This window comes from Eleginops maclovinus, chromosome 23 (assembly GCF_036324505.1).
Source record: "Eleginops maclovinus isolate JMC-PN-2008 ecotype Puerto Natales chromosome 23, JC_Emac_rtc_rv5, whole genome shotgun sequence".
Lineage (NCBI taxonomy): Eukaryota > Metazoa > Chordata > Actinopteri > Perciformes > Eleginopidae > Eleginops > Eleginops maclovinus.
Window position 1 is genome coordinate 11,466,543 of NC_086371.1, and position 27,349 is coordinate 11,493,891.

At 39.3% G+C, this 27,349-nt stretch overlaps 1 protein-coding gene across 3 annotated transcripts in view; it reads left to right on the forward strand.

Annotated features, from left to right (window-relative positions):
- macrod1 (mono-ADP ribosylhydrolase 1) overlaps nt 1-27,349 on the forward strand; it is a 106,343-nt gene that overhangs the window by 72,200 nt on the left and 6,794 nt on the right. Inside the window, exons 6-10 of one of the 3 annotated variants that reach the window (XM_063876337.1) lie at nt 13,847-13,968; nt 16,707-16,737; nt 19,911-19,984; nt 23,579-23,660; nt 25,324-25,365. In XM_063876337.1, the coding sequence (XP_063732407.1) occupies nt 13,847-13,968; nt 16,707-16,737; nt 19,911-19,984; nt 23,579-23,660; nt 25,324-25,328 (314 nt within the window). In that variant the 3' untranslated portion in view covers nt 25,329-25,365. The remainder of the gene's footprint in view (nt 1-13,846; nt 13,969-16,706; nt 16,738-19,910; nt 19,985-23,578; nt 23,661-25,323; nt 25,366-27,349) is intronic. The other 2 variants (XM_063876336.1, XM_063876335.1) reach the window with 2 other exon arrangements.

Sequence of the window (27,349 nt, forward strand, 5' to 3'; positions counted from 1 at the left end):
CTCTCTTCCCTCTCCTGCCACCCATCTCCCAGTTTCTGTTCCCTCGGTGGCCAATTACTGCTAATTAAAATCCTCACTGCAGCCTCCTCAACTCCCCCTCTTCCTCTCCTCCAATACCTCTAATATCTCTCTGCTTCGACTGTCACCCTGTCGCTCTCTCTTGTCTGTTTTTCTTAATCTCAAGACGTGATCAACAACTTAAACACCTTGTCTCCTCCGGTTCTTCTCATCTTCTTCCTCACCTTTCTACCTCTTCACCTTTTCTCCCCCCCATCATCTTCTTCTTTCTCTCTTGTATCTAGCTCCTTGTCTTTACCCACCTTCCCTTTCCTTACCCGTCTCACCTGTTCCCCTCCTCCTCCTCTTTTCCTATCATCATCAGCAGTGAGGTTTCTTTAGTAGTGCCAAGAGACTTGACAAGGCTCTGGGCTGAAGACTGTAGCACTCTGTGATACCTTGCTAGTTTGGAGTTTTTCTTCCCCCTTTTTTTTTTGTTTTTTTGACAAGGTTGTCGACATCTTTGCTTCTTCCTGCCTTGGCGTCAGCAGTGTGATCCTTGTAGGTGTTAAAAAGCTTCGTCAAAGCTGCTGCTGCTGATGAGGAGAAGCGCGATGATGATGATGATCACAGCAGCCCTGGTGTTAATTCATTCAGTTAATTCATTCGCCTTGAAGGAGAAAATGGGGATAAAAAAAAGCTCCAGTGCTGCTTGGCTTAGGGAAAGAGAGTTTTAGTGAGTGAGTAAAGAAAGTCTTTGCTGCTGCTTCTCAGATGAAGAGAATTATGTCCGCTCCTTTTAGCATCGGCATCTTGTTCCCCCCCTTTTCCGTCCACTCTTGTCCTCCTGTTAGAATAACTGGCCCTCTGTCTTTTTCAGAGAAAGGTAGAAAGAGATAGGGAGAGCCGTAGGGGCCTTTACAAGACCTGAGCCTTCCTTTTGTGCCAAAGGCCCTGGTCTGGATTTAAGAGCTGTGTCTGCTTGGCTGAGCACAAACTGAGGCCGGGCACACAAAGGACGAGCTAGCCTTTTTCCTGCCTCCTGCTTTAAAGGCAGATAAAGAAAGGCAGGGGACAGATGGAGGTACAAGAAGAGAGAAAGAGAGAGGGAAAGGGGAGGGGAGAGGGAGGAATGGATGGATGGATGGATGGGCGTTAAGTATGAAAAGCAGGAGCAGCGACTCGTGGCCTCCCAGGTAAAAATGCCGAGAGGCCAAAGGGGGAGTAGGGGGAGAGGAGGGAGGGGAGAATGGAGCCAAAAAGAGGGGTAATGACAATTGGCAGGACAAAAAGCTGGAAAGGCAGACAAAAAGAGAAAAGCCGGGGCGGGTGTCACCGGATGGCACTCAGTCAAGTTCTGTTAAGACTCACGCCAGTGTGACGGGCACTTATGAGAGAGAGCACACAGACACACACAGACACACAACCACACACACCTTTCTCACTGCCTCTTTGCAGGGTAAATGTGCATAGCAAATCAGGTGATGAATATAGTTTGAGCTGCACTCAAGTACAAATTTACTTTGCTTCTCAACCCCTGTGTTACTTTCTCTGTCCCTTCCTTGTCTTACCTGTCTGTTATTTTTACCTTCACTTTGTTTCCTTTAATTTTGTTTTTCAGCCTGTTTGTTTATTATGCAGCGTGATGGGGCCTTAATAAAACAAGTGTAGCAGTATGTTCTATTAAAGTGTCTTAATGTCATCTGTCAGAAACAAGCTTTTGCATTATAATTAGGTCAGACTTTGTTTTTCATAAGCGAAATAAGCTTCTTACTATCTTATTCTAATCGATCTGAGAGAAACTACAGTATCCTCAAATGGAAAACAGGATAAACCCACAGAGGACATTAGCATGTTGTGAGGAGAGGAGCTGTCTGACAGAGGACACTGACATAAAAGAAAAAAGCTGTGGGAAGACTTTTCAATGAGACTGATAGAACTTGTCAGCCTAAGAAGAAGACTAAAATGAAGAAGCGTTTGCACACTCTAAGCCATACTTGAAATTATATTTTTCACACATACATTTATTGCATTTGTATGCAAATATTTTAATGAGGTTGGCTGTAGGGAAATAAGAGAGGTGCATCCATGTGGACCGAGTTTATTGCACCAAAAATCTTCTCCATTTTTAGAAAACTTATGAGTCAACATTTACATACAAGCCTTTGGTAGTAATTTACTTCAGTATCACAAGAGAGATTAATGGTACTTTTAACACTACATTTATTGAAAGCTGTAGTTACAATATCTACTTTAAAGCATTATGGATTTTAAATATTGATACGTTTTCCTCCTTGGATCTATTTGTGTTTTATTCAGAGCCACCAACAACATAAAACATTTTTTCCAAATAAACTGCTCAACGAAGATGTTAATCATTTATTTTCTGACAGTAGATTTTCATATGAACAAGAAGATAATATTAGCCTCTGCAAAACAAGAAACAACTGTAAGAATCCCCAACAACCAGGAACGCTGATATCAGTGCTACGGTAGAGTAAAACCCCTGGGTGTTAATCCGGATTCAGGTTTTAGTACTTATTGAAAATTATCAGAAAAAAAAGTTTTCTCTTCACCTTCATTTCCTGTTCTGTTAACAGGGCTCGTTTGTTGTTAATGATTTAAAAGTATCATGGTATAATATCTGCCCCCTTGGTGACCTCTTACACTTTAAATACTTTAACATTTTAGAAAGGAAATCATTCATTTGAATGGGATTTTATGCAATATAAAATGTATATGCATGTATATTCAGTATGTATTATGGAAAGGCGTGGTGATTTTATTATGACAGAAAGAGCATTCATCACTACCGGCAAACATACATGTAACAGGATATACAATTTAAGTTGCGTAACAAGCTGTGCTGTACAAAAGGAATCCTTCATTCAATGAAAAGCCACAAATCAATATAACCTCCAAAGCTGTTTACAGATTCAGTTTTTGCTTAAACAACTCTCTAGGCAACAAAAGAGAAACAGGAGAAAGAATCGAACAGCCAGTGAGAAATAAGCAAAGTTAATTTACAGTCTGTACGATAAGGCTCAAATCAAATCATAGCACAGAGTTTGTTTGTACAATTGGATGTCATTTCTCTATGGAAACACGGTGTGCAGGGTAAGAGTCAAAAGGCCTCGTATATATTTAACAGAAGGTCATGATTCTCTCCACCGTGTGAAAGATCAACCTTTTTAAGCCACATAGAAACAGCACACAATACTTCACTGATATGCACGACCACGGAGTGATGCATTCATATTGCTCATGTTCTTCCATAGGCAGTTTAAAATCTCTACTTTACATATCATAAACCGACGTGCTACACACCTGTGCACACGTTCATACATTTCAATTTGGAAATATCCAATCTCTAGCAGGCTGGTTTAATGTGGCCGTTATGCTTATTTTTGCAACTACCACAATGATAGCTGCTCGGACATAGAAGCATAAAACTGCTCGTTGGAAAAAGCTTGTGCATTTAACGTGCATAGCACCATAGTCATTAATTAATCAACAAATAGAGCCAGAAACACCACATAAAGGATTGAAATGGCCACAGTACTTATGTGATGTCCACCAAACTTACATACATGGTATTTACGTGCAAAGAAAACCTATTCAAGGTCTTTACGCTGTAACACTGAATCTCTCATCTCTCATCAAGGAAAAGTACACCATGTTCTTCTCTCAGTAGTGGGATAAACACAGTACGTGTATAGGCACTTACCCTTCATACATTGTCAACATTGTTAAGAAAGCCATGTGGAGACTTTTTTTTTTCCTGAGGACACTTCTCGGTGATGCCATTTTTCTGCCTTTTCATTGGTACACTTTGTTTTAATGTTATTATCTAGCTGCTGTTATTCTCTTTTCACAAAATAGTGAAATGCTTGATTGATCTTTTTTCACTGTAGCCTGAAAAGGAAAAGGTTCACCTCAACATAAATATATGTTATAAGAAATACATGCTAAGAAAGGTGAATTTATTCATGAAAGAGACTGTATTCACATGCTTCTGATGTAAAAGAAAAGGGAGAAACATCATACTTGAACATTTTGAGATGTTGTCTTTAAAGAAAAAACCCATTTATCTTCCTTGTCAGAATTATTGACGCCTACATTACCCACCATACAACTTGACACCAGATAACTTTTGGTTGTGTTATAGTGATATTGCCTAATGTGGCCTCAAGCGACCTGCCTAAAGCGGAGATGAGGAGCGGCTTTTGTGGGGACTTACGGCTATTTATCTTCTTTCTCCTGCAGCTTTTTAACATATGCAGTAGAACTCCACAAGACCTGTAAACATACTTTGATGTTTTGAATTGTTGAAGTGTCCTTTTAACCTAGAGGCAACGTCCGTATCTGAAAAGTGAAGCTAATGCAGAGGTGCTTCAAACCTTCATTTTCTTTAATAGCAGGTTCAACAAATACATGTAAAAGTGTATGAGAAAATGACCCTACTTCTCACTTATCTACGACCTCAGTGAACATTTTCTTGACGCGCTAGTGGTCTCAATCACTGGTTTTAAGTCTTCTTCAATACAGCATGATGTTTAAATTGTTGGTCCCTTTAGAGTTAAATAGATAATAGATAAGGGTTTGCTTTAGACGGCCTTTTTATTGACAGGTCATTAACACACACAATATCCGGTTTGGGTGTTTTCTGTGTTTTCCCGTTACATCTTTATCGCCCAGCATGTTTTCAGTCCATGAAGGTTATTTTTGCAATTTTGGTTTGCTTAAAATGTTGTGTTCAGCGCTCATTGCTCCACCCTCTTATGTCACTGCTCGCTCCACGAGTCATGATGGCAACGACGGCCAACGCGCTAAACTGGATGTTTCACAGCATTCCCTCTCACCAGTGTTGCAACAATCCAATGAAATGATTTCTTCAGCACTCGCCTATGTGTAAGTGTTCACATACTTTTGTCTCGTGGTGTACATTGTTTGCATTTTAAATTCACTGTAAGAGGATTCATAATCCCTTATGTGTTATTAAAGACAAATAGCAGCATCATCTAATCACACAGGGTGATTGTGTACATTTGCAGCACACACACACACCCAAGTCCTTTTAATGTCAGTCACACGCAGTTTCTGAAGACACCTATCAACTTTCTCCCTTTCACACTGCTCTTCACACACTTACTCAAACACGCTCCATAACACACTGTCCAACACACTCTCCCCTTCACACATAAATCCCTCACACATCCTAACATGCTCCGCTAGCTTTTCATCTCCCCATCGAGCTCCCCCCTCTCTCTTCCTCTCTGTGTTTCAGGGTAATGTGAGCTAGCAGCCGTAACACTGCTGGGGGGAAGAGGGGCAGGCCGGGGTGGTGTTGATGTATGGTGGAACTAAAGCAACACTGCCGATCGATAATGTAAACAGGAGCAAGGAGAGGCGGTAAATAAGGCTGACTCCTGACAGAACTGTCTACCCCAGGTGACGGAGAGAGAGAGGGAGCGAGGGAGTAGGAGAGGGGGTGAGATGAATAACGAATTGAGGAGGGGTGGGAGGAAGCGAGAGACAAGGATGCAGGGGATAATGGAGGGATGAGAGAGACAAGGTAGGAGAGGGAGGGACAAATGATGTTTGAAAAAGAGGCAGGAGACAGAGGGAGGATGGGAGGATGAGGGATGGATGAAAAGGTATAAAAGAGAGGAAGGATAGGTGACAGAGGGATGGGGGAGAGGGTAATGAGGCGAGAGGCGATGTAGGGGATGACTGGATTAGGTAATGGTGGAGGGGGGAGGCAGGGAGAAGAGTGACGACAAAGGACGTAGAGAGCAAAACAGAAAGATTGAGTGGGAAACGGATGGATGGAGGAGAAAAGAGGGAAGAGGTGAACAGACGGAGGGTGAGAAAAGATGATGAAGCGGGAGGAAACTGCTCTGGTAAACAAAAAAGAGGGCAGAAAAAACAGATAATTGGGTTAGCAATGAGGAGCAATTACCAATCATAGATTACAATTACGCTTTTGCAGAAGAAGGGCCTGTGTGTGTGTGTGTGTGTGTGTGTGTGTGTGTGTGTGTGTGTGTGTGTGTGTGTGTGTGTGTGTGTGTGTGTGTGTGTGTGTGTGTGTGTGTGTGTGTGTGTGTGTGTGTGTGTGTGTGTGTGTGTGTGTGTGTGTGTGTGTGTGTGTGTGTTCAAAACAGTGTAGCAGTGACATTTAACTGATGAAATGCAGATGAATGACCAACAAGTGACCCACTGTTGAACCGCACCAGCACATCACAGAACACACGCAACACACACACACACACACACACACACACACACACACACACACACACACACACACACACACACACACACACACACGTGACAATACATGCAAGCACACTGTTATATTATGATTAAACAGTACGCCATTCGTGTTTTGGTACTGTTCCTTTCTCGTACGTGACTGCCTGTGTGGCTGCGGTGGTTTAAGCCCATGTGTCCCTGAGTGTTTCATCTGCACATTCACATGTTCTGATGTTGCTGTATAAAAGGAAAACTGAAGCTTTCTCATATACTAAAAATAAAATAGCTGCTTCTAACCAAGTGGTGAATCACAATGGTGATTCATCCTATAGCCAGTTCTTCAGAGCTCTTAAATGCACAGTTTAACTCCAGTGGGTTTTGTTGTTGATGTGACTGGATAATGAAAGGTTTTCTAATGCTCTCTCCTCAGATTCAGTGTTGTTCCAAATACAACATTTAGTTGTGTTTTAAGCCATGTGGCTGCCCTGATGGGAGGTTGATTGTGCAGATAATTGTCACCAGAATATTTCACAAAAGATAGATCCTAGATAAATCTGATAAAAATCAAGTCAGGCCAACTGATGATTCAGGATTATCCTCTGTCAAATGTCAGCACAATTATTCTGTGATGATATGGTCTACAAATTCTCCTTAACAATACTTCTGAGCTCTCTGTGATTAGAAATGTACGTAACTAGTACAACATTGTCTAGTAAATAAATTATTCTGTATTCAAAAAATGAATGAGTAACATTTTTGAAAATCCATTAATTGTGTAACTCCAAAAATATAGAAAGATTACACACACTTAGTGCTGAGCTGATGTCGCACACTATTTCCTGTCTATTCACCTGCTGTTCTTTATCATCTTAATCAAGTGTTTCTGTAGACAGTCCTTCATCATAAAGTGTGCTTTTATTCTCCATGTTGACCCTGGCTCTTCTCCTACGCACTTGTCGATCTACAATTGCGCACAGCTTGCTCTTCAACTCTCCCAGTCTCTTAAATGTGAATATATGCTGGTTTTTGCATTAATATATAAAATTATATTTTTGCGTTTTGGATTGTTGATTACAAAAAAACAAGTCATTTGTATTTGTCGCCGTGGGCATTTTGGTGACGTTTCATAAACAAAATGATAAATTGGAAAATTAATCTCATAAGAAGTATAGACAGGTCAGACAGAGGGAGTACATTGTTGTTGGTGTAAAGATAAGATAAGCCGTTATTAATCCCTGAAGAGAAATGTATGCGTCACAGTAGCAACAGCCATAAGAGTGAAACACGGTGATGAGAATGAGTTCATACAAGGATAGTTACAAAAGTGACAGGAAATTCAAATGATTGCATGCATTAGATATAATATATATACATGTAATTGTGAAAGTGCATTCTCAAGTCTGTGCACACAGTGCAAGTTATTTGTACATCAGGTGCAGGTTGTTTAAAGGAGCTCATTTTCTGGTTCATATGTGTATTTTGTGCCTCTACTGGGAAAATGTCTCTTTATTAAAAAAGAGACATTTATTTAAAGGTTTATTTAAAGGTCTTTATTTTCCTCATACTGCCTGTGCTGCAACACCTCTTTTCACCCTCTGTCTGAAACCAGAGCCCAGTCTGCTCTGATTGGTTAACTGGCCGGCTCTGTTGTAGTTGGTCAACTGCTTAGAGATATCCAACCCCTTAACCTATCACGTTCATTGTGTTGGATCATAGCCAATAGAAGTGCTATTGTTACGTATTGATGTCATTATGTTACTGAAGTAAACAAAGGAGTCCAATGAAGGTGTTTCAGGCAGGGGGGGAGTGTGTGTGAAGGGAACTTTGGGATTTCAGCCATTGCAGACCATTTACATGCAAAAAACCTTTATAACCCACTAAGGAAAGGGAAAATCCCTTAAAGCGTGAAAGGGCCTCTTTAAGTTTAAGGGTGGTGATCTATTGATTGCACTTGATTGTGGACCCTGATGGCCTCTGGCATAAAGGGTTGTCCGAGGTGCTTTTGAGTGGCACCCTGGACAAAGAGGAGGGATGAATATTTGGTTGCTTGTGCACCTCATCCTCACTGGCTCCTCATGGAGGGGGTGTGATGGTTTCTTCAGGGTACAGTCCAGCTTTCTCCTCATGTGCCCCTCTGCCCCCACCTCCACACAGTGCAGTTTAACACCGACTACAATGCTAGCCTTCTTTGCAAGCCTGTTCAGCCAGTTAGCATCCTTTCAGCATAAGGGAATAAATCTGTGGCTGGCTGATGTCGTGTCTCTTGACGTCTAATAGGCCTGCAGCTCATGAAGAAGCCTGCAGGGCCTGGTGGAGGATTAACAGAGATGGAGGCATTGACACTGAGCTCAGATTGTGAACAGGAGTAGAGAATAGTCAGGCGGGAGGGATGCAGTCATTAGGGCTATCGAGTGAGACCCTCCCATTATAGATTACAAATGTTTGTCTGAATCATTCCTCTGACACCTGCAGGAAGATCGGTACAACTGTGAAGCTGTAATCATAATTTGTCACTTACATATACGGGAAAAAAAACCTTCACATAGCATACTGATGCATTAATATAGCCGAGAAAATATGGAAAATTCATGAGCATAATCTTGAGAAATAATTGTATCATATCATAGACATCCGCCTCCACTTTTATGCAATGTGAGGAAGTGTATAGTATAAATCTTTGATAGTCTATGCTACAGAAGAATATTATGTCTAAGCATGTCGATGTATAATAAGGCTTTGATTGCAGCACTTATTATTCTTTTTGTGTGGGTCCGTGCACTCAGACTAAGTGATTTCTCAGAGACCGCACTCTTTTTCATCAGTGAGCTGTTTGATGAAGAACTGTCATGTTGCAGAGACAGGTTTCTTTCAATCCACATCTGTAGAGTCAACAGTGTAGGCAGCACCAGTCTGCAGTGCACACTTTCATCCCCACACTTCTGGTCTTACTGAGGCATCACAGAATATAGTTTTTGATAGGTTGCCATTGGTGCTAAGCTCCTCGTCTCCTAATGACTGCGGGAGGAGAATTTTCTGCTGAAACTGCTGCTTTATTCAGAAGAGCAGGAGAAATGTAAATATTATGTGACGAACCCCCAGAGAATTATCAGTAGCTCCACAGTTCCCTTTAGCTCTATGCGAAGCTATTGCTATAGCACCTTTTGCACAGATGTAGATTCAGCTCTGTGGTGATCCCTCTGTCTCTTTTATACACAATATCAAGGAATAACATTGCAACTGTCCCACCTTGAGCTTTTCAGCTTATTATATTGCCTTTACTGATGCGGTTCACTTTGAATGCTCTCATCAGCATCATTATTAAACACAGCTTTTTTCAGTAAAAAACACTAAAAACCAACTATTACCTGGCGAACATAGAAGAGCATTTAGCCGCTAAAGATCCAGATGTTTTCCCCATGAATTGATCAAAAAAAGTAGAAGACCTACATACATGCATCAGGTGGACAGAAACTCAAATGCTAATATGCCTGTTGATATCATATATTCCACACTAGAGGAAAGGAAAACTGCATTTACGTAAGTAAATCAAAGAATACACTCTTTCCTTGTACCACCAGATACATTAATTAAATAATTTAAACATTATTACAAATAATTGTTGAAAGACATTTAAAGTATCCTTCATCATTTAATCATTAATTATGTTATTCTTTCAGTCATATGTTTGTGCTCTAAAGTAACCTTGTTGGTTTTTAACCCCCTGCAGGCTGCATTTTCATAACTTTTAACTTCCTATATTATTGTGTCTATATGTTTACTTGCTAATGGAGGTGTGTGTGCTATTCCTTATTAAATAAATAAGAAAATGAAGTGTCCTCTGTCGAAATTTGAAAAAAATGGTTGCTGTTACAGTATCGGGGGGTATGGGGAGTATACCTTCAAGCCAATCCAAATAATCAAGTTTATATATTTGTATAGTATGTGCATGAAAATCTATTTCAATTTCAAGAATCATTTAAATGCATCAACAATGCAGATATCTTACAGACGTACCTCAAGTTGTTTAACTGTTCAGTCAACTTTTTGTGATTGTATTTAGAATATTACAATAATCTATTATAAAAACCCGGTTTAATAAAATGTCATGCATCAAAAGATAAATGTGTAAAACCTGTCTGACATGTTGTCAATATGTTTGCTACAAAACAGATTTTAGATTGAAGCCTTAACTGCTTTTCCTCTTTCCCAAGAGTTTCGTCTCTTTCAGCTTTGTATCTCAAATGCTTTTTTACTAAGAGAGAAAAACAAAACCATGGATTTCTTTGGCAGCCACAGCTCTGTTCCACTGTCTGGGTGTAATGAGCTGATCCTGCATCGCTAACCAAATATCCTCCATTGATTGTGGTTAGGTGGCTGAATTTGCTTGTGAATGGATGCAACTTCAACAAATTCTAACAACTAACGAGCCTGTAAAGTGTGTGGGGGAAGTGGACTATGATGCTTCTGCTGTGAATTTTTGGTTTTGAAATAATATCATCAGATCAGATTTCAAAAAGTCCCAAACACTGTTATATCTTTCTGCCTAATGGCCTCCAATCCTCAGAGAGCTGGATTGAAGAGCTGTGTGTGTGTGTGTGTGTGTGTGTGTGTGTGTGTGTGTGTGTGTGTGTGTGTGTGTGTGTGTGTGTGTGTGTGTGTGTGTGTGTGTGTGTGTGTGTGTGTGTGTGTGTGTGTGTGTGTGTGTGTGTGTGTGTGTGTGTGTGTGTGTGTGTGTGTGTGTGTGTGTGTGTGTGTGTGTGTGTGTGTGCGTGTGTGTGTGAGACAGAGAATGACTGATTGCGTTCTGTAAGGATGTACATTTAAATGTAATTAATCATCATCAATATTATAATTTTTTGAAACACTGATTTATCCTTTAGAGATTGAGGCAACAACATTTGGTGAAGTTCATGCCAGCATCTAAAAACAAGGGGAAAGCTAGTTATTTTATTTTAGAGGCAGTAACATGACCAACTGCTGCAATTTGAATAAAACGCCCCTCTTAATTAACATGATCAATTGTGAACACACAGAAAAGATAGACATTTTTTATGATAACTTGTGATTTAATTTCACCATCGTAAAATAATCATCCACAATTTCAGAAGTCATATAATAATACTCTTTAACTCCAGATCCTTCCTTATTACATGTACATTTCCTTTGCTATCAAGCTGAACGGATACACTGCAAACAGGAAGAGCTATGAATACATTCAGAATACTTTTAATTAAAGCAATTGGCACCAAATATAGGCTAAAGAAACAATGGTTTACTTCTTTTTTGTATCCCTTAAGCACAATGTGAACTATATGGTAAGTGGACATTTTCCATATTCCTATGCCAGATAATATTGTATCGACTGTGAGACCGATAAAAAGCGTAGTTTTCAAGAGTGATTAGTAAAGGGCAAAAAGGGAAATCATTTATTAAATGAAAGATTTCTACTTTATTTTTAAAGTATTTATATTTGTATTTACAAATGCAACTCCATAATATCTAATCATCTTATAATTATGAACATGTGGTATTGTGTTTTCTCTGTTTGTATATACCCTGGTTATTCTTGGGTTATAATTGACTCTATGTCTATGGACATGAGGGTCGCCCCTCAATGATCTCTCTCAAAAGTGAAAGAAATCATTGATGTTAACTTGGTGAGAGAAGAAAGAAAATCTAATTTGCACACTTTTCAATTTAATAAAGGCAGTTCTTTGAACAGTTTGAATAAAGTATTAGCGCCTGGCAAAAGTGGCAGCTCATAACAATGTTTGATCAGTTGCAGGTTGGTTGGCTAGCAACACAAAACAAAGGAAGCAGATTTCTTATTTTACATCCTTTTTATTTAGAAGAGATTGAACACCCACCACATCATTTAATATGTGTCTCAAGGTTTTTTGCCAGGTGTTTATGTAAAAATGTCTTGCCTACAGCATCTAAATCAGTGAGAGCTGTTTATTAAAGGCCAGGTCTGTTGTTAAAATATACATATTAACAAAAATGAGTTGCTTTTACTATATTTTGCTGTACAGTACATATGAGATACGTCATGGCTCAGTTTTCTTAAAGCTGAGAGACATTCACAAACTGGTTACAGACCTTCTGTAAGTTGACTCAAATTAAATATGAGTGTGTTCCTGGGGAAAACATTCCTGAGCAAAATATAAAAAATAAGGCTTACATGCTCACCATAAAAGCCTGGCCTGCAGTTTTGATGTGAGGCACGGCAAGTTTATTTATACAGCACATTTCAGCAACTAGGCAATTTAAAGTGCTTTGCATAAAACATCAAAAGCATCGAGACAAGTGCAAGACAAGTGCAAAAGAAACGCACCACTTAAGGACATTTGAATACAAATAAAAACAGTCAGAGCCAAGAGAATCGAAAATTAAAGCATGACTGCAAGCTAAAGCAGGAGGTGAGAAATAGTTCCTGTTAAATTTGTTGTCTGCTTTTTGTTTTTCCGGACCTGGGAGATCCCCTGATATTTAACACAAATAAAAATAAGGTTACATCACTTAGACTGTCTTTGCCACAGAAACAGAGGTCAAACAGAACAATAGATTTCTACTCTACATAAACATACAGGACAGATCTGTGACAGCAGAATTATTTATTTGACTTATTAAAACATTGAAAATACAACACCACATACTCTTAATAAGAAACGATCTGACATCATATCTTCAACTAGAATAAATGTTGCTCTTTTGCTGATGTTTTTGATGTCCAAATTCTAATAACACTGAAATTAACATGGCATTGATCTATTAAAGCAAAAGTCTTCTATTCCTGCTAGCAGTTTAACACTAATGGGCACTTTGTTTGTAGATAGCATGAATATTTTGGTGTTTTTGAGATGCTTTGGAAAAAGTTGAGGTCTAAATATTTAGGGTCTATTTTTCATATTAGCAGTAAGACTGTTTTTTTCAGATTCATATGTTTATTATTTCTGTTAAATAGGAACTATATTAAACATGGCTGCCACAATGAACACTTAATAAATAGGAAATATGACTGGGGAGCAGGGATGGGACCTTAGTTATTTCATCACAGATGGCAATAAAAACAAAAACACTTACAATAAGTTGATTGAGTTGATTTCCATTATCGGACAAAATATGAATATCCTCATCGGTGACTTTAAAAAAAAGTGTCTAGCTTGCTATCATGGAGCAGTGAAAATAGAGACTCATTTGAACAAACAAGAATTATCATGTAAGACAGAATAGACTCACACAATGGTTGCCGTTTTATTTAATATATTTACTTATCCATCCTTCATTCATGCGAGATGGGCTTATGATTTATGATTACCTTTATTAAGATTTCTTGATTGATGCTTTTTCACTATGACAAATGTTTGCATAAAAAACTATGCCTACACCTAGAGTAGATGCAGTTTGTTTGAGTGCATTTTTAATCGGGATAATATCGTTAATAGAAGTCAAAGTGGTCATGGAACATGAAGTGGTCATATCATCCCCTGCCTTCTGGGGAGATGAACTCAGAATGTATTTATTTTTATCGTCATATCTGTCGCACGCTGTGGTGAAAAGTGTTTCATCATCTCATCTCTCGCTGTCTCTGCAGATGTGATCCACACTGTGGGGCCGATCGCACAAGCAGGAGTGGGAGACGAGGAGAAGAAAGCGCTGAGGTCGTGCTACAAGAACAGCCTGAATGCAGCCACCAAAAACACTGCGCGCTCTGTGGTGAGGACGAGAGGGGGTCAGGGTTGTTAGGAAAAAAGAGGAAATGGGAGAGGAAGAAACCAGATTCAAACAAAGATGTTAAAGGGAGAAAAACACTTGAAACAAATTAATGACGGGACAGATTGAAAGAAGGACTCAGTCATGACTGTGCATAAAATATTTTACCTTAGCTGAAAACATAAGAAGGATTAACTAATTAAGAGATGTTTCAAATGAAATTACATTCAAACTGAGATATGTGTGGAGAGGGAAACACTTCAGGTGGGAGGTTTTCACAACAGAACAAGGTGTTAAAGTCAAAGAAAAACACTAAAGCAACACAGAAGTAAAGTCAAAGGTACGGTAGAAGAAAGATAAATGCTGTGCATTTGTAGTTTCTCCACTCAAGAATTTAAAGCAGATAGAGAGTCATTTACTACCTGTCCAATATGTTCATTTATATAACTGTATATATGTAGAGGGGCTATCATAATGTTTTGATCCGATAAAAGTTGATATAAAGTCAGGTAAAACATTTTTGGGGAGGCCAAAGTTCACAAATTTGCCACACAGGGTTTTATTGAGGCTGATAAAATCTCCTCTTCAGTATAACCTTACTTCGACTTTCGTGTGTTTTGGACGCAAAGCCCCAAACCATTTTATATTAGTTCACTTCCATTGACTTTTATGTTTACCTCTCGCCTTGAGGACCCTGTGTGTCGTGTCTGCTCTCTCCCCGAGTTGCCAACTCCACAATCTGGTCAATGAAGAGATCCGGAGACACAGAGAGCATCCAAGCATCTGCTCGTAGTGCAGCATTTGACAGCAGGTTGAGAAGCTGCCAGATTTGATTTACTTTGAAGTTTACTGGCTGCTTTCCTCAGCTCAGAGACACTGGTGCCATGAACCTGCCTGACAATGGCCGAAAAGTTCAAATGTAAAAGATTTTTATATCAGGAATCCATTTTTTTCAATAGCGATTCAGTGTATTTACATCCAGTAATTATCTCGTTACAGCGGCTTTCATTGTTATTAGCGTAGTTCTCCTTTCCTGAGCAGGTTTTAAATGGCTGACCGACTCACAAGGGATTCCCAGGAAAGGATGCATGTACTTAAATGTTACGGTTTGTAATTTTATCTAATGGATAGAAGGCTCCTCATTTACCATTTGCCCTTCTGCTGCCTGTCTGAGGTGAGTTAAATGGCTGCCAATGTAAATACAACTTTTAGTGCCTCAGCTTTTATAATAAATCAAATCAATATAAGTGATGGAGGACAAAGTCCACAGTCTGTTTTGTATACGCTGGTAGTCTATGCAAGGTGTGGCCAAACTAGAATTCAGAAACAGTTGCAGACAGATGGTAAACTGACAATCAGTAAACAGAATCCTGTGATTGTGTTTACATGTTAGCCTATTAAAACACATAAACAAGCCTCCTGGCAGCATAATAATATATTTATTGAGTCAATTTGCACTTCCCCGCTTCCTGGTGGGGTTTTATAAGATGGTTTGGCTGAAGTTAATATAAGATTTCATAAATTAAAACATATGTTATTGAAAGTAAGTTGTAATTTATAGTATTTTAGTACCATATAAGCTTGTTGTCTGTACAGTATATTGACTGTGTTCTCTTGATGTGTTTGAGGGTTAGTCTCTTAAAGAAGACATTTCTTTATAGGCAGTAATTAAAAGGCGATTAAGTAAGCAACAGTGCTTTCAATACACTTGTTGACATTCGAGGACTATTTTTAACATTATAATTCTGGGCACAATGTACAGCAAGACAAAATTGTCAGAGACAGAGAGAGAGAGAGATGCAGCAAAAGGTCTCAACAAAATAAACAGCATCAACAAAAAGAAGGGATTCTTCTCTGTGGTTCATGGTTAGTGTCTTAACCGTTAAGATCTTTTCTTTAGATGTACTTGAGAGACCAAAAAGCTTTAAAAGCATAGCAACTGCTGAAACACGGGGCTTTTATAGTGGAAGAGCTACATTAAGTTGTTTGGTGAAGCTGCAGGTGAGGCTTTTAATGGCAACACACTGTCATTCAGATGCAACATCACATCAAATAAACAACATTCTGTAAGCAACTCTTTTAAACTGTCCTGTTGTATGGTTTGATCAATGTTGCGTAGAGCATGAGAAAAAAATGCCAATTATTTGCTGTCTTTATGTGACACAGTTATTATGTTCAGCCCATGGTTAGCTCTGCAAATGTGTCACTTACATGTAACTCTGTGGCCTGCTAAACCAGACATTCTGTCACTGAAAGACACCAATGGTGATCCAAATCAGCCAGTACCGAATTGTTATAATATAATTACTATAATAATATCATAATAATGCCTGGGTGATTGCTGATGAAGAAAGTCCTTTCACATCAGGCCTCCATAACAAAAGGATGATCAGAAGAATGTTCTTGGAATAGAAATGAAAGACAGACAGAGAATAAGAGCTGCCATAAAAACCACCTAGATATACACTACCAAGATCAAACTGTGTGTGTGTGTGTGTGTGTGTGTGTGTGTGTGTGTGTGTGTGTGTGTGTGTGTGTGTGTGTGTGTGTGTGTGTGTGTGTGTGTGTGTGTGTGTGTGTGTGTGTGTGTGTGTGTGTGTGTGTGTGTGTGTGTGTGTGTGTGTGTGTGTGTGTGTGTGTGTGTGTGTGATAGAGAGAGAGAGAGAGAGTGATATGAAAGCTGGTTGTTATGCGATCAGCAACAGACTGTAACCACTTTGTTTCTCCTCTTCCCTCTGCAGGCGTTCCCCTGCATCTCCACAGGAATCTACGGTCAGTGTCTGTGTTGATGAGTGTGTGCCTCCTCCTCATAGTTGGGCTGAAAATGTTCAACAGTTGTGCATGTTGCAATAAAAACAAGACATTTGGCACATGCAGGTGTATATGTTATCAAAATGAATAAATATTGGGATTACAGGTTTGGTGGCCATTTTGAAACAATTCTCAGGGCTAAATGCTGGTAAAATGTGCAGGTGGCTGCTATACTAGTTTCAATCACTGGCAGAACTCAACAGTAAGGTACTGAGTGACTGGTAGAGGTTTGTGTCAAGTTCATTTCTAACCATGATCTAGAAGAGGTGGGCTCCATTAAAAAAAATGTGAAACCGGAGACTCTGACTTGGCTGCAGAAAAGTCTTCCAAGCAAGTCAGGAGGTCACTACTTTTACCCAGAGTTAGTATGTCTGGTGGTGCAGGAGAACCTGCCTTTAGTTTGGAAGATGAAAACATGCTTTGACACTTCCATCTCTGATTTCGCTTCTGATGTTAAACCTTGAGAAGAGTTGCAGGTCATTTTTCAAGGAGGTTAACTGCTGTGTACCTCTTGCAGATATCTGTAAACACACTATTTTTCTGTATTCCCAAACTTGACAGAATCTCTTCAACAGCCCCATGCCTTAGCTTGGACTGCAGACAGCTGCTCCACCTCGTAACAGAAGAAATTAAGAGAATATATTTTATATAATCAAACATATGCTATTTAAATAAGCAGTTTTATTCTGCTGTGTGATGTTTGTTCACTTGCTAAAGAGTGATTTAGAGACCTGATTCACTAGCAATGGGAGCAACTTGAAAGAGAACATAAAACACAACCGATAACTATTTCTCTCTTTGGTTGGGCATGTATCATGGTTTATAAGCCATACAATCCAAAGTTACATATCGCTTCAACTTTGGTTCAGCAACCCTGAACTTTATGCAGCAATACCTGTCAATTGTGCTGTTAATAAAAGAGGAATACATCACTGGATAGCTGAATATCTTGCACTTCTATAGGTGTTCGTCGTTCTGTCATGAAGGCATGGGGTTGAAGTTTCACCATGAACCAATTTTCCGTGAAACCTTTTAGAAAGCACCCATAAAGAAATAAAAAGGCAAAGAAATTGAACACACTTCATCCATCATTCATACATCTGTTTTCATTCTTCATATTAAGATACTGTTTGACCTCAGGGACCATATATCCAGCGCTCAAATTTGTATATCTTTCTTTAAAATATAGAAACCTATTTGTATTTGGGTTGCTTTTACAGTCAAGCAAAATGCTCAATTGTTATGCTTAACTGCCCCACTATCTAACCAGAAATAATGCATGACATGTTCTTCCCTTGTGTGTGTGTGATACCATCATTTTCACCTATTCTCTACAAATGTTTATGTGTTGCTCGGGGATTTGCGCTCACACTGATGATTTTTTTCTTTGAGCCTGAGAGAAAAAATAAAAATCAATTTTCATTTTACAATAAATCTAATCCTGTGTTTGTATGCAGTGCACACTGGCTCTGCTTTCCATCACACACTTGTTTCCAGTATCAATCCTTCTCTGTAACCAGAGTGCTGAGCCACCCAGTGCCACTTGTCACATTATCTCCTGCAGGCCAGAGGTGGTTCTCAGATTAAGGCCCTGGATTAAGACCGGCAGATTAAGATGGATTAGGCCGAGATTGTGTCAGATTGAATGTAACACCCCTTCACACTGGCAGGAGAGAGAGTTAGGGATGGTGCTTAAACACTCCCAGGGGAGGGTCTGAGTGTGAGGGCTGGTTGTCGACACTCCTCCCATGTTGCTGGAGAGAGGAAGAGGCCAGGGTTGTGATTGCCTCTGTGTTTTATTCGTGACTTCCTCTCTGTCGCGCTTGTTTCTTACTGTCTCTCTGTTCAGATCATCATCTTTCTAAGAGTACTCCCAAAGTTTTGTCTTTCACCTGGGCTCACCTTCAAAGAGGAAGGTGAGACAAAATTGTCTAGACTTGAGATTGGTGCTATTAATAGTAATCAGCGATTCCTTTTCTAAATTAAATATGAATTATTGGTCATTAGATATCATAAAATATTGAGAAAAAATCCATCCCACTTTGAGATATCTTTGAATGTCTTGTTTTGTCAGTTGTTGTTATTTAAATGGTTTATGATATAAGACATAGAAAGACTTGCATGAATCCTCTTTCAAATCAAGTACAGTGTGTGATATGTTCTTGTGCTACACGGGAGAAAGGGTTATGGTAGATGTACAGATTAGCACCCTGAGTCAGGTGTGAGGTTAAGGGAACAAAAAGGTTTGTGTTGACTAAACATAACCATAAAAAAGCTAATCATTTTATTCACTATTGTCCAAGAATGTATAATGTAGGAAACATCTTCCCAAAGAACAAATAAACATACATTTATCATTACGTTAATCCAAATTAATCTATATGGCAAAATGTCATGCTCTACATATTTGAATTAAAAGAATAAATGTTGTTTGTTTCATAAAGAAAGAGAGGAAGGTGTCACAATCTGCACCCACCCCACAGTTCTTAGAACAGGCAAACAAATGAAATGAACGCACCTGTGTAGGTGGACCACGTTCATTTTAAAGATGCTTATTTATTAGATGAACAAGACTATTTGACTTTGATATTATCAGTTAAAAGGCAAACTTTGCTATTTTTTACCTTAAGGTAGTTAAGTAGTTGATATAGATTCCTTTACATCCCTTGCTCTTTGTGTTTTGATGGTTTAACGATGCATTGTGTAGTGCTAATGTGCAGCCTCATGTAGTTCCCTGTTCACATATTGAACACTCTCTCCTCGTGTATAGAATAATTACCGGATAATCCCACAGTATATGTTTGTTTCTGGCTGAGCAGTTTGGCCAGATGAGGATTTTTTACTGCCTTTGTGTTGTGTTTCCAGCAGTGGGGATCACTTTCCAGCTCTGAAAGGTCTCGGTCGCTGTATGAATATTGAAGAAGCTCTGTAGTCTTTCTCCATCTGTCTCCTCCTAACCCACAAGTGTGTTATGTTCCCACCTCATAGGAATGGGGGATTTGGGATGAGAGCAAGTGAGAAAATACCAAGCCTAAGAAGAATCTGAAAAAAAACTGTGCAGACCTAACGCAAACACACAGATCCGCCACTGCACCTGTTCCTGTAAATTCTTTGTATATTTGTTGTTTTTGTAGGATATCCACCTGAGCAGGCTGTGCACGAAGCGTTAGCAACTGTGAGGGAGTATCTGGATGAACATCACGACAAGGTGTGTGTGTCTGCATGAGTGGCAATTTTTTCCCTACCATTTCCTCAAGGTATTTTTCCTTTCACAGCTGTTGTGTTTGTTTTCTGGTGGGAGCCAAGAGAAGGGTGCTTTTAGAGAGCACTTGCACGCATACACACACACACACACACACACACACACACACACACACACACACACACACACACACACACACACACACACACACACACACACACACACACACACACACACACACACACACATACACACATACATTTGAACACACACTCCTATATTGTACCTCTCATGCTCATGGCGAGGTCTGCGTTTTAATTGGCTCCTTGAGGGACTAAGCCCTACCAACACACACACACACACACACAGACACACACTCACACACTCACACAGCTTTTCTCCGGAGAAACGACGAGCAGAGAAAAGACAAAATGATGGAATAGATGACTGGAGGCGAGGGGAAGAGGATGGGGGTGATGGGAGTTTGGAACAAAGAGGAAACTTTCCAATCAGTCGTTAACATGCTCTAAACTCTCCTCCCCTCTCCCTCCTTTACTCCACAGGTCTCCTCCCACTTCTCCTTTTAATCTTTCCCTCCGTCTCTAACCACCGTGCCGTATCACCTCCCAGAGAGCGTGTTGACGATGTTATTGTTAGCGCTGCAGTCTCCAGAGTCTCTGTAGCAATACTAGTCCACTGATGCCATCAGCCGCACCGAGCTCAACTAACATGAAACATTTCACCTCTCACCACGGAGGACAACAGTCAACAACTTAAACGGTTAAATACGAGAGCAGAAAGTCTAATCAGCAAGGCTTTTATTTAATACTGGCCTGAATAGTTCCACTGTGAGTTTTTTATTATGAACAATGAGATGGTGAGACAGAATTTATTTGCATGCATATAAAGTGAGAATGTTCACCAGAGGAGGTTTGTTCTTTAATTCAACTGCATCTTTTGGCTCGGAGAGCTGTTTTGAAGAAAATGCAATGTAACACTGTAAGGCAAACAAAATGGACTCAATGCATGTTGCAATGTGTAATACTAAATCACATGAACCATTTATTTGCAAAGCACCAACAAAACTATTGCAAGAAGGAAAAACCCAAGGCAACTCATAAGTTGTATATTTGTTTTGTTTTTTTAATTCACTGTCAGCTTGGAAGTTGTGACAAAACTGATGTATCAGAGTGGGTCAAAACGGCAGTACCCAACGAGATCCATTTCATAGCTTTTCAGGGGCTTTTTAACATATAATATGATCTTCACAGCAGAGTTTTTCTCGTCTGGTTTGCTTCACGTGTTCTTTAACACTTTTTTAGTATTCAAGAAAAGTAGTGCACTATAATTTGCTTAAAGTCCACGAATCATCTGCCAGGAGTACAGGTGATGTAGTGTAAGTAGAGTGGAGGTTGTGTCTCGCGTGTCTCCTTTTTACGTTTTGTAGTTAAGTACAACAAGCTCTTTAACAATAATCTTTGCCTGAACCTAACCAAAGAGTTTTTGGGGTTCTGCACTACAATGGCCTGCGTATGGATTGATAGGAAAATGCTAAATACCATTATGTTTTTCTGAAAGACAGGTCAAATAAAAGCTGAATGACAGATAGCATTGAGTTTCAGAAGCCAGCGGAACATAAGATGTGATGTGATGATTTTTTTTATATATACTGTATGCATTTTACAATGATGATAATCCTTTGGGGTTATCGTGGAACAACAGAGGAACTTGATTTCAGATCGAAGAAGACAAAAGCAGCTTTCTATCTCTTTAATATTTTGCATAGTGAAATGAAGGTTGTTGTTAGCAGAATATATTAACTGTAGCAAGCTAGCTACCACTACCTTTCAGCTACGGTTTCATGCTGATTTATTGTTACCAAGCTTTACTGTAATACCACAAATTACATTCATAACTGGGAAAACTCCATCTGCTGCCGGGGATCCTGTTTTCAGCGTAAAACTCCCAGAGCAGATTTCTAGATGGGCCTTGTGGGAAGCTTGTCAAGAATGAACTTAGAACGTAAACTGATAACAGCTTGAAAACATTTTCTTTGACAGTTATTCAGTGCAAACTTAAAGCTAGTAAATAACAGTATGAAATGTGTGAGGCATAACAAATAAACTCTGCTACTGTCAGATTTTCTGTTTCGGGATAACATATTCATCTGTGTTTACCTTGAAGACAGGCAGTTATAACAGAGCCCATTACACTCACTTAGTGTTTTTGTTGGCATCTCCAGGGTCCCTGTTGCAGTAGTATCAAATGAGCTCCCCACTGCTGCTGTATTCTGGAGGCCATTTTGCATCTCTCCTCACAAGCATTTGCTTTAATTTAAATCAGGGAGGCTGAGAAATGGCACAAGTGGAGGTTAGAGATTTTGAAACTTAGCCCAGAGGATGCAGTTACTTACAGCACATTTTCATATCTTCCCTTTTAGCCGCTATTCAAATCCTGGTAGTGGTGGTAATTGTAGCATTGGGCTGAAAGACACAGGCTGCAGGCGGCTAAAATAAATCTTTGAAAGCTCCCACAACAAGCAGAAAGTGATAGAAACAGCCGGGCTATAAATTGCACAGCCTCGCACCAAAACGAACAAACTCAAAACCTTTGTAGAGACATTAGGGAGGTAATAATGTTTGTCAGATGCTGCAAAATAAGAGAGCACAGTCCAGATCATATCCCTGGAAGCGTCTTTTTACTGTAGCTGCTTTAATCATCAGGCTACATATTGTGCTGCGTACTGTATTCCATGTCCAGCTATACAAAATAAAACATTATAGACTGCAGAGCTCTAAAGAACAAGAGCACAGAGCATAAAGATTGTTTATTGATGTAAAACAGCTGCACTCACTTGGACAGTGTCTTAATAATATTTGAAAGCAATTGTCTTTATGGTTGTGTGTGTATGTGTGCGTGTCTATTGAGTTGAATTGTGTTCCTGGATGTACACTGTAATGAGGGAAGCTGAGGGCTTAATGCCATATACACACACACACACACACACACACACACACACACACACACATACACACACACACACAAACAAATACACACTCAGTGTAACACTCAGGGTCCTGCGCAAAAACACACTGTTACTTTTCGCTCTCTTATAAACACATTCAGAAACATATACACTTTTACATCATAGGAACTTCTAGCCCTACACAGGAACTTCTCTCTTGACCTCTTTCTTCCTCTCTCTTACACACAAACACACACACACACTTAGCACATCTCAGCACTCTGTCCCCAGCACAGAGTGTATAATAAGCGCTATGTTGTGGCATCATCATAATAGGAAGCTAATAGGAGAGTAATGGACTGATGCATTAGCTGCCTACTCCTGATATCGCCTCCGCACAATGTCACATACTGTTACATTGTTTCCCCCGCTGTTGATGAATTCATGGTTATTGCACATGCTTGTAATAAAGGTGTTTGTGTGTGTGTGTGTGTGTGTGTGTGTGTGTGTGTGTGTGTGTGTGTGTGTGTGTGTGTGTGTGTGTGTGTGTGTGTGTGTGTGTGTGTGTGTGTGTGTGTGTGTGTGTGTGTGTGTGTGTGTGTGTGTGTGTGTGTGTGTGTGTATGTGTATGTCAGCTGGACAGAGTCATCTTCTGTGTGTTCTTGCCGACGGATAAGGAGCTGTATATGAAGACCCTCCCGCTCTACTTCCCCGCTGGTGAGTTGTCACATATACATACACACACACACACACACACACACACACACACACACACACACACACACACACACACACACACACACACACACACACACACACACACACACACAAATACTTCACTCACCCATACAGACACACTTGCCTATCTACGGTGATGACAGCTCAGCTCAGCTCAATTTAGCTACACACACAAAGAGAGACACACACAGTAGTGTGATAAACACTCTGCTCCACTGTGTGCTATTTGCACATCAGTACATTCACATGAGCACATCGCTCATTAGATACATACGTAATAGTGTATATATAGCACACTTAATTCTGTCTAAATACATAAAATAAACATGTACTTTACTCCCCCCCCCCCACACACACACACACACATACATGCAGGGACATTAGAAAACCTCTAAATAAACAGCCTAATTGTTTACCAATTGATTTCAATGCATAAACACCTGAGCCTAATTAGAACTGCTGTACTGACATGCAGTCCATGTCATGTTTACGGGATATACTCGCATGGCCTTTTTTCAATAGCTGACAACCTGAGAAATGGTGTTGTTATTTGAATCGATCATTTATTTAATCAATGAAATCAATTTGAACACAAATTGACATTTGTTCTAATGAGCAAAGACAGTGTGTTTAATGTCAGATCTGATGCAGGGTTACAAAAATATTATGAAAGTTGTGTTTGGAAATAACTTTAGTCGGAGGCAATGAGACCTTCTTACTTTCCTTTTCTGATTTATTTATTATAACAGCCTTTCCTGCGATGAATATATAGTACTAGGTCCACATGACAAGCTTAAGGATCATAACCAAAACTTCAAACATATCCATTTTAGGTTCAACAAATATGCAAATTTGCTTTCATTCTGAGAGTAAGTTGAGAAGATGATAAGTAGAGCTGGAGTCAGGAGATGGTTGGCTTAGGGATAGTTGTGTCCCTTTTAGTCCATTCATGTGGATGTGTTTGTCTATGGATAGTTCTTAGATAGCTATCTATCTAAACTTAACTGCTACTGTGATTCTTGACAGTTATTCTTCTCCTTAAGAATTTCTGCCAAAAACATTGGTAGATTGCCAATCCCTCAGTTCTGGAGTAGGAAATGTACTGATTAACATAAATCCCAGGATAACTAAACTGAATCAAATGTGTGATCCGTCTAACAATACATGTACTGTACATAAAGTGAGGACACGGAAGTTGTGTGCAGTCATTAGGTGTGTTTCCATTTACCTGTGATTATGCCTGTATTTAAAAGGTAGTGGATACAATCATCCACTACTTTTCTTATTGCAGGGCTCTGTGCTTGGGTTAAATTTGCCATCAGAAACATGTAAAATTAAAGTCTTTTTCAAAATTAAGACTGATGACTAAGAAGTATTTTACATGTTTTTGAGATCACCCTGCAACCATGCAATGACCCCTTCACAAGAGGAGATAACGCCGTACACCTGCATTTTCTTTAGGACAATTTTCATGAAAACGCAGTTATGTATGGAAACCTACTATTCTAATATCACACTCAGGAATTAAGCAAATAAGTGTGTGTGAGCGTGTCATTTTTCATGTACCGTTTGCATGTCATTTAAGGACTTTTGGACGTTTCTTAGATAATCATCTGTGTTTTGCTCTCATTTGATCCTTTAGCGTGACCAATCACAGCAGCTTATTGTTCAGGTAACCAGTATGGTGTGTGTCCAAAATAAATAACTATATTAAGTCTGTTTGAACCCCTGTGTGAAATGTAAGTGCTGTACGTGGACAGGAAACCCTGACATTTTCTCAAACTAGTACACTTAAAACATCTTGGGAACAAATATTTACCCTTCAGTTGAATATAAATGTGTTTTTCCACCGCTGAACTCAAGCTGACTAGTTTAAAAACGGTTGCAGAAGAAGAAAATATTAAAAGCTTTTTCCTCTGAAAGACCATGTTTAGGTCTTTAAGGTCCTTCTTACAATTTCAACATTGTGTCTCACATGCTGTTCAAAACTGACAGAGAGAAAGTTGTATGCCATCATTGCAGATTAATCTCTGTGGTTAAAAGAAGTTTAATAAATACGTAATATTCATGTTGGCTCGAGCTCTGACATGGTGACTTCACCCATTTGTTTTGATTACACCCGTGATTGATAGTGTTATAATGCCAGGCAGTCCGAGCCCCTAAACATGATCAGTCATTCACTCAATTATTCAAATTAAGCACTGGTATTACAACTGCAGCCTTAACCTCTAATGTCCTGCTGTACCGCTGCTATAAATCAAACTCACCTCTCACCTCAAAACATTTTGAGAGAGAGGTCTCCCCCATCTTGTTCTTTCTGCTTTTGTAAACAGTTTTTAAAAATGTTTTGCCCACAGCTGCTATCAAACCCTTGCTCAAGACCGACAACACAATCACAAAGCTTCTGCAAAAGTTCACCTTCACGTTTTGCACAGCTGCTTGCTTAAAATCTTACATTTACATGAATTATTCAGGGTCACTGAGTCTCATGTTCTCAATACACAGTAAGAAGTTAGTGATGTAACCAACTTTGGACCTGAATTAGTGCCTTTACATCCTATCGCTGTGATTTTAGACCTTACAAAGCAGTCAGTCGTTATTAATTACATAATTATCATTTTTTCAGATTAGTTTTGAAAGTAGTAGCTCATAACCAGGTGAAATAAGAAAAATGTAACCCCAAAGAAACATTAACCACAACAAACCGGCGTTTAACAATATCTTGCAGCTTGAACAGAAAGACAAAGTGTGAAATAGGTTTGAAATGAAAGCAGAGTGTTACATTTTGAATGAAAGGAGGATTCTCGTTGTCTCAGTGGCAGTAGAGTCAAAACAACAGAGTACTGCCTCTGGGCTCTAAATGCATCCCTCTGTATATAATTATTATGCATGCTGCTTATCAGTCCAAGGCTTTATACTGTACATGCTGTGTAAAGGATTCATTAGATTATCATAATTGTCGTACTTTTACAATTTCATGTTTTGATGACGTGTTGGCAAAAAAATCAGCAGGGATAAAAAAAAAAAAAGCAAACCTAATTACATAACAGAAGATGAAAACATCTCGTAAATGTGCACAGACATACAAGCAGTAAAAGAATACTGTAAGAGAACAGTGGAGCAGCCTATTAAAAATAAGGACAGAATCCAATCAACTCTGCTGCCGTATCTCCAGCATAAGCTTTAAAGTCACACTTTGGGTTAAGAGTCTTAATATTTTTTTATCTTTTTGCAGACCAGTAGTGCACGACACAGGGAATGGTTTTTCTCTCGTTTCAATGTTGGTCTCAATGGAGATCAATTGCTAAAAAATAATGGGATCACACTGCAATGCCCTTTTACTCTGCGACAGTCTAAATATGTAAAGGGTTTACTTATAAGTGTTTGTGGATAAAATGTTGCAGTGACCATTTTGAAGCATCCACTTCACACTACCCTAGACTATAACTGAGTAAGAGCCTAAAGAATAATATTCTAGTTTTTCTTACTGTCAATAAGTGGTAGAAATATGTCAGTCGAACAATGACTTGATGATATTATAACGCTTTTCCAGCATATTCAAAGTCAGACTTTAAGTTACTCCTGTCATTGCTAAATTTGCAAACTATTGTCGAATGCCCGAACTAAATAATATTCAAGTTCCTAATTATAGCTGTTAGGTGTGTAAA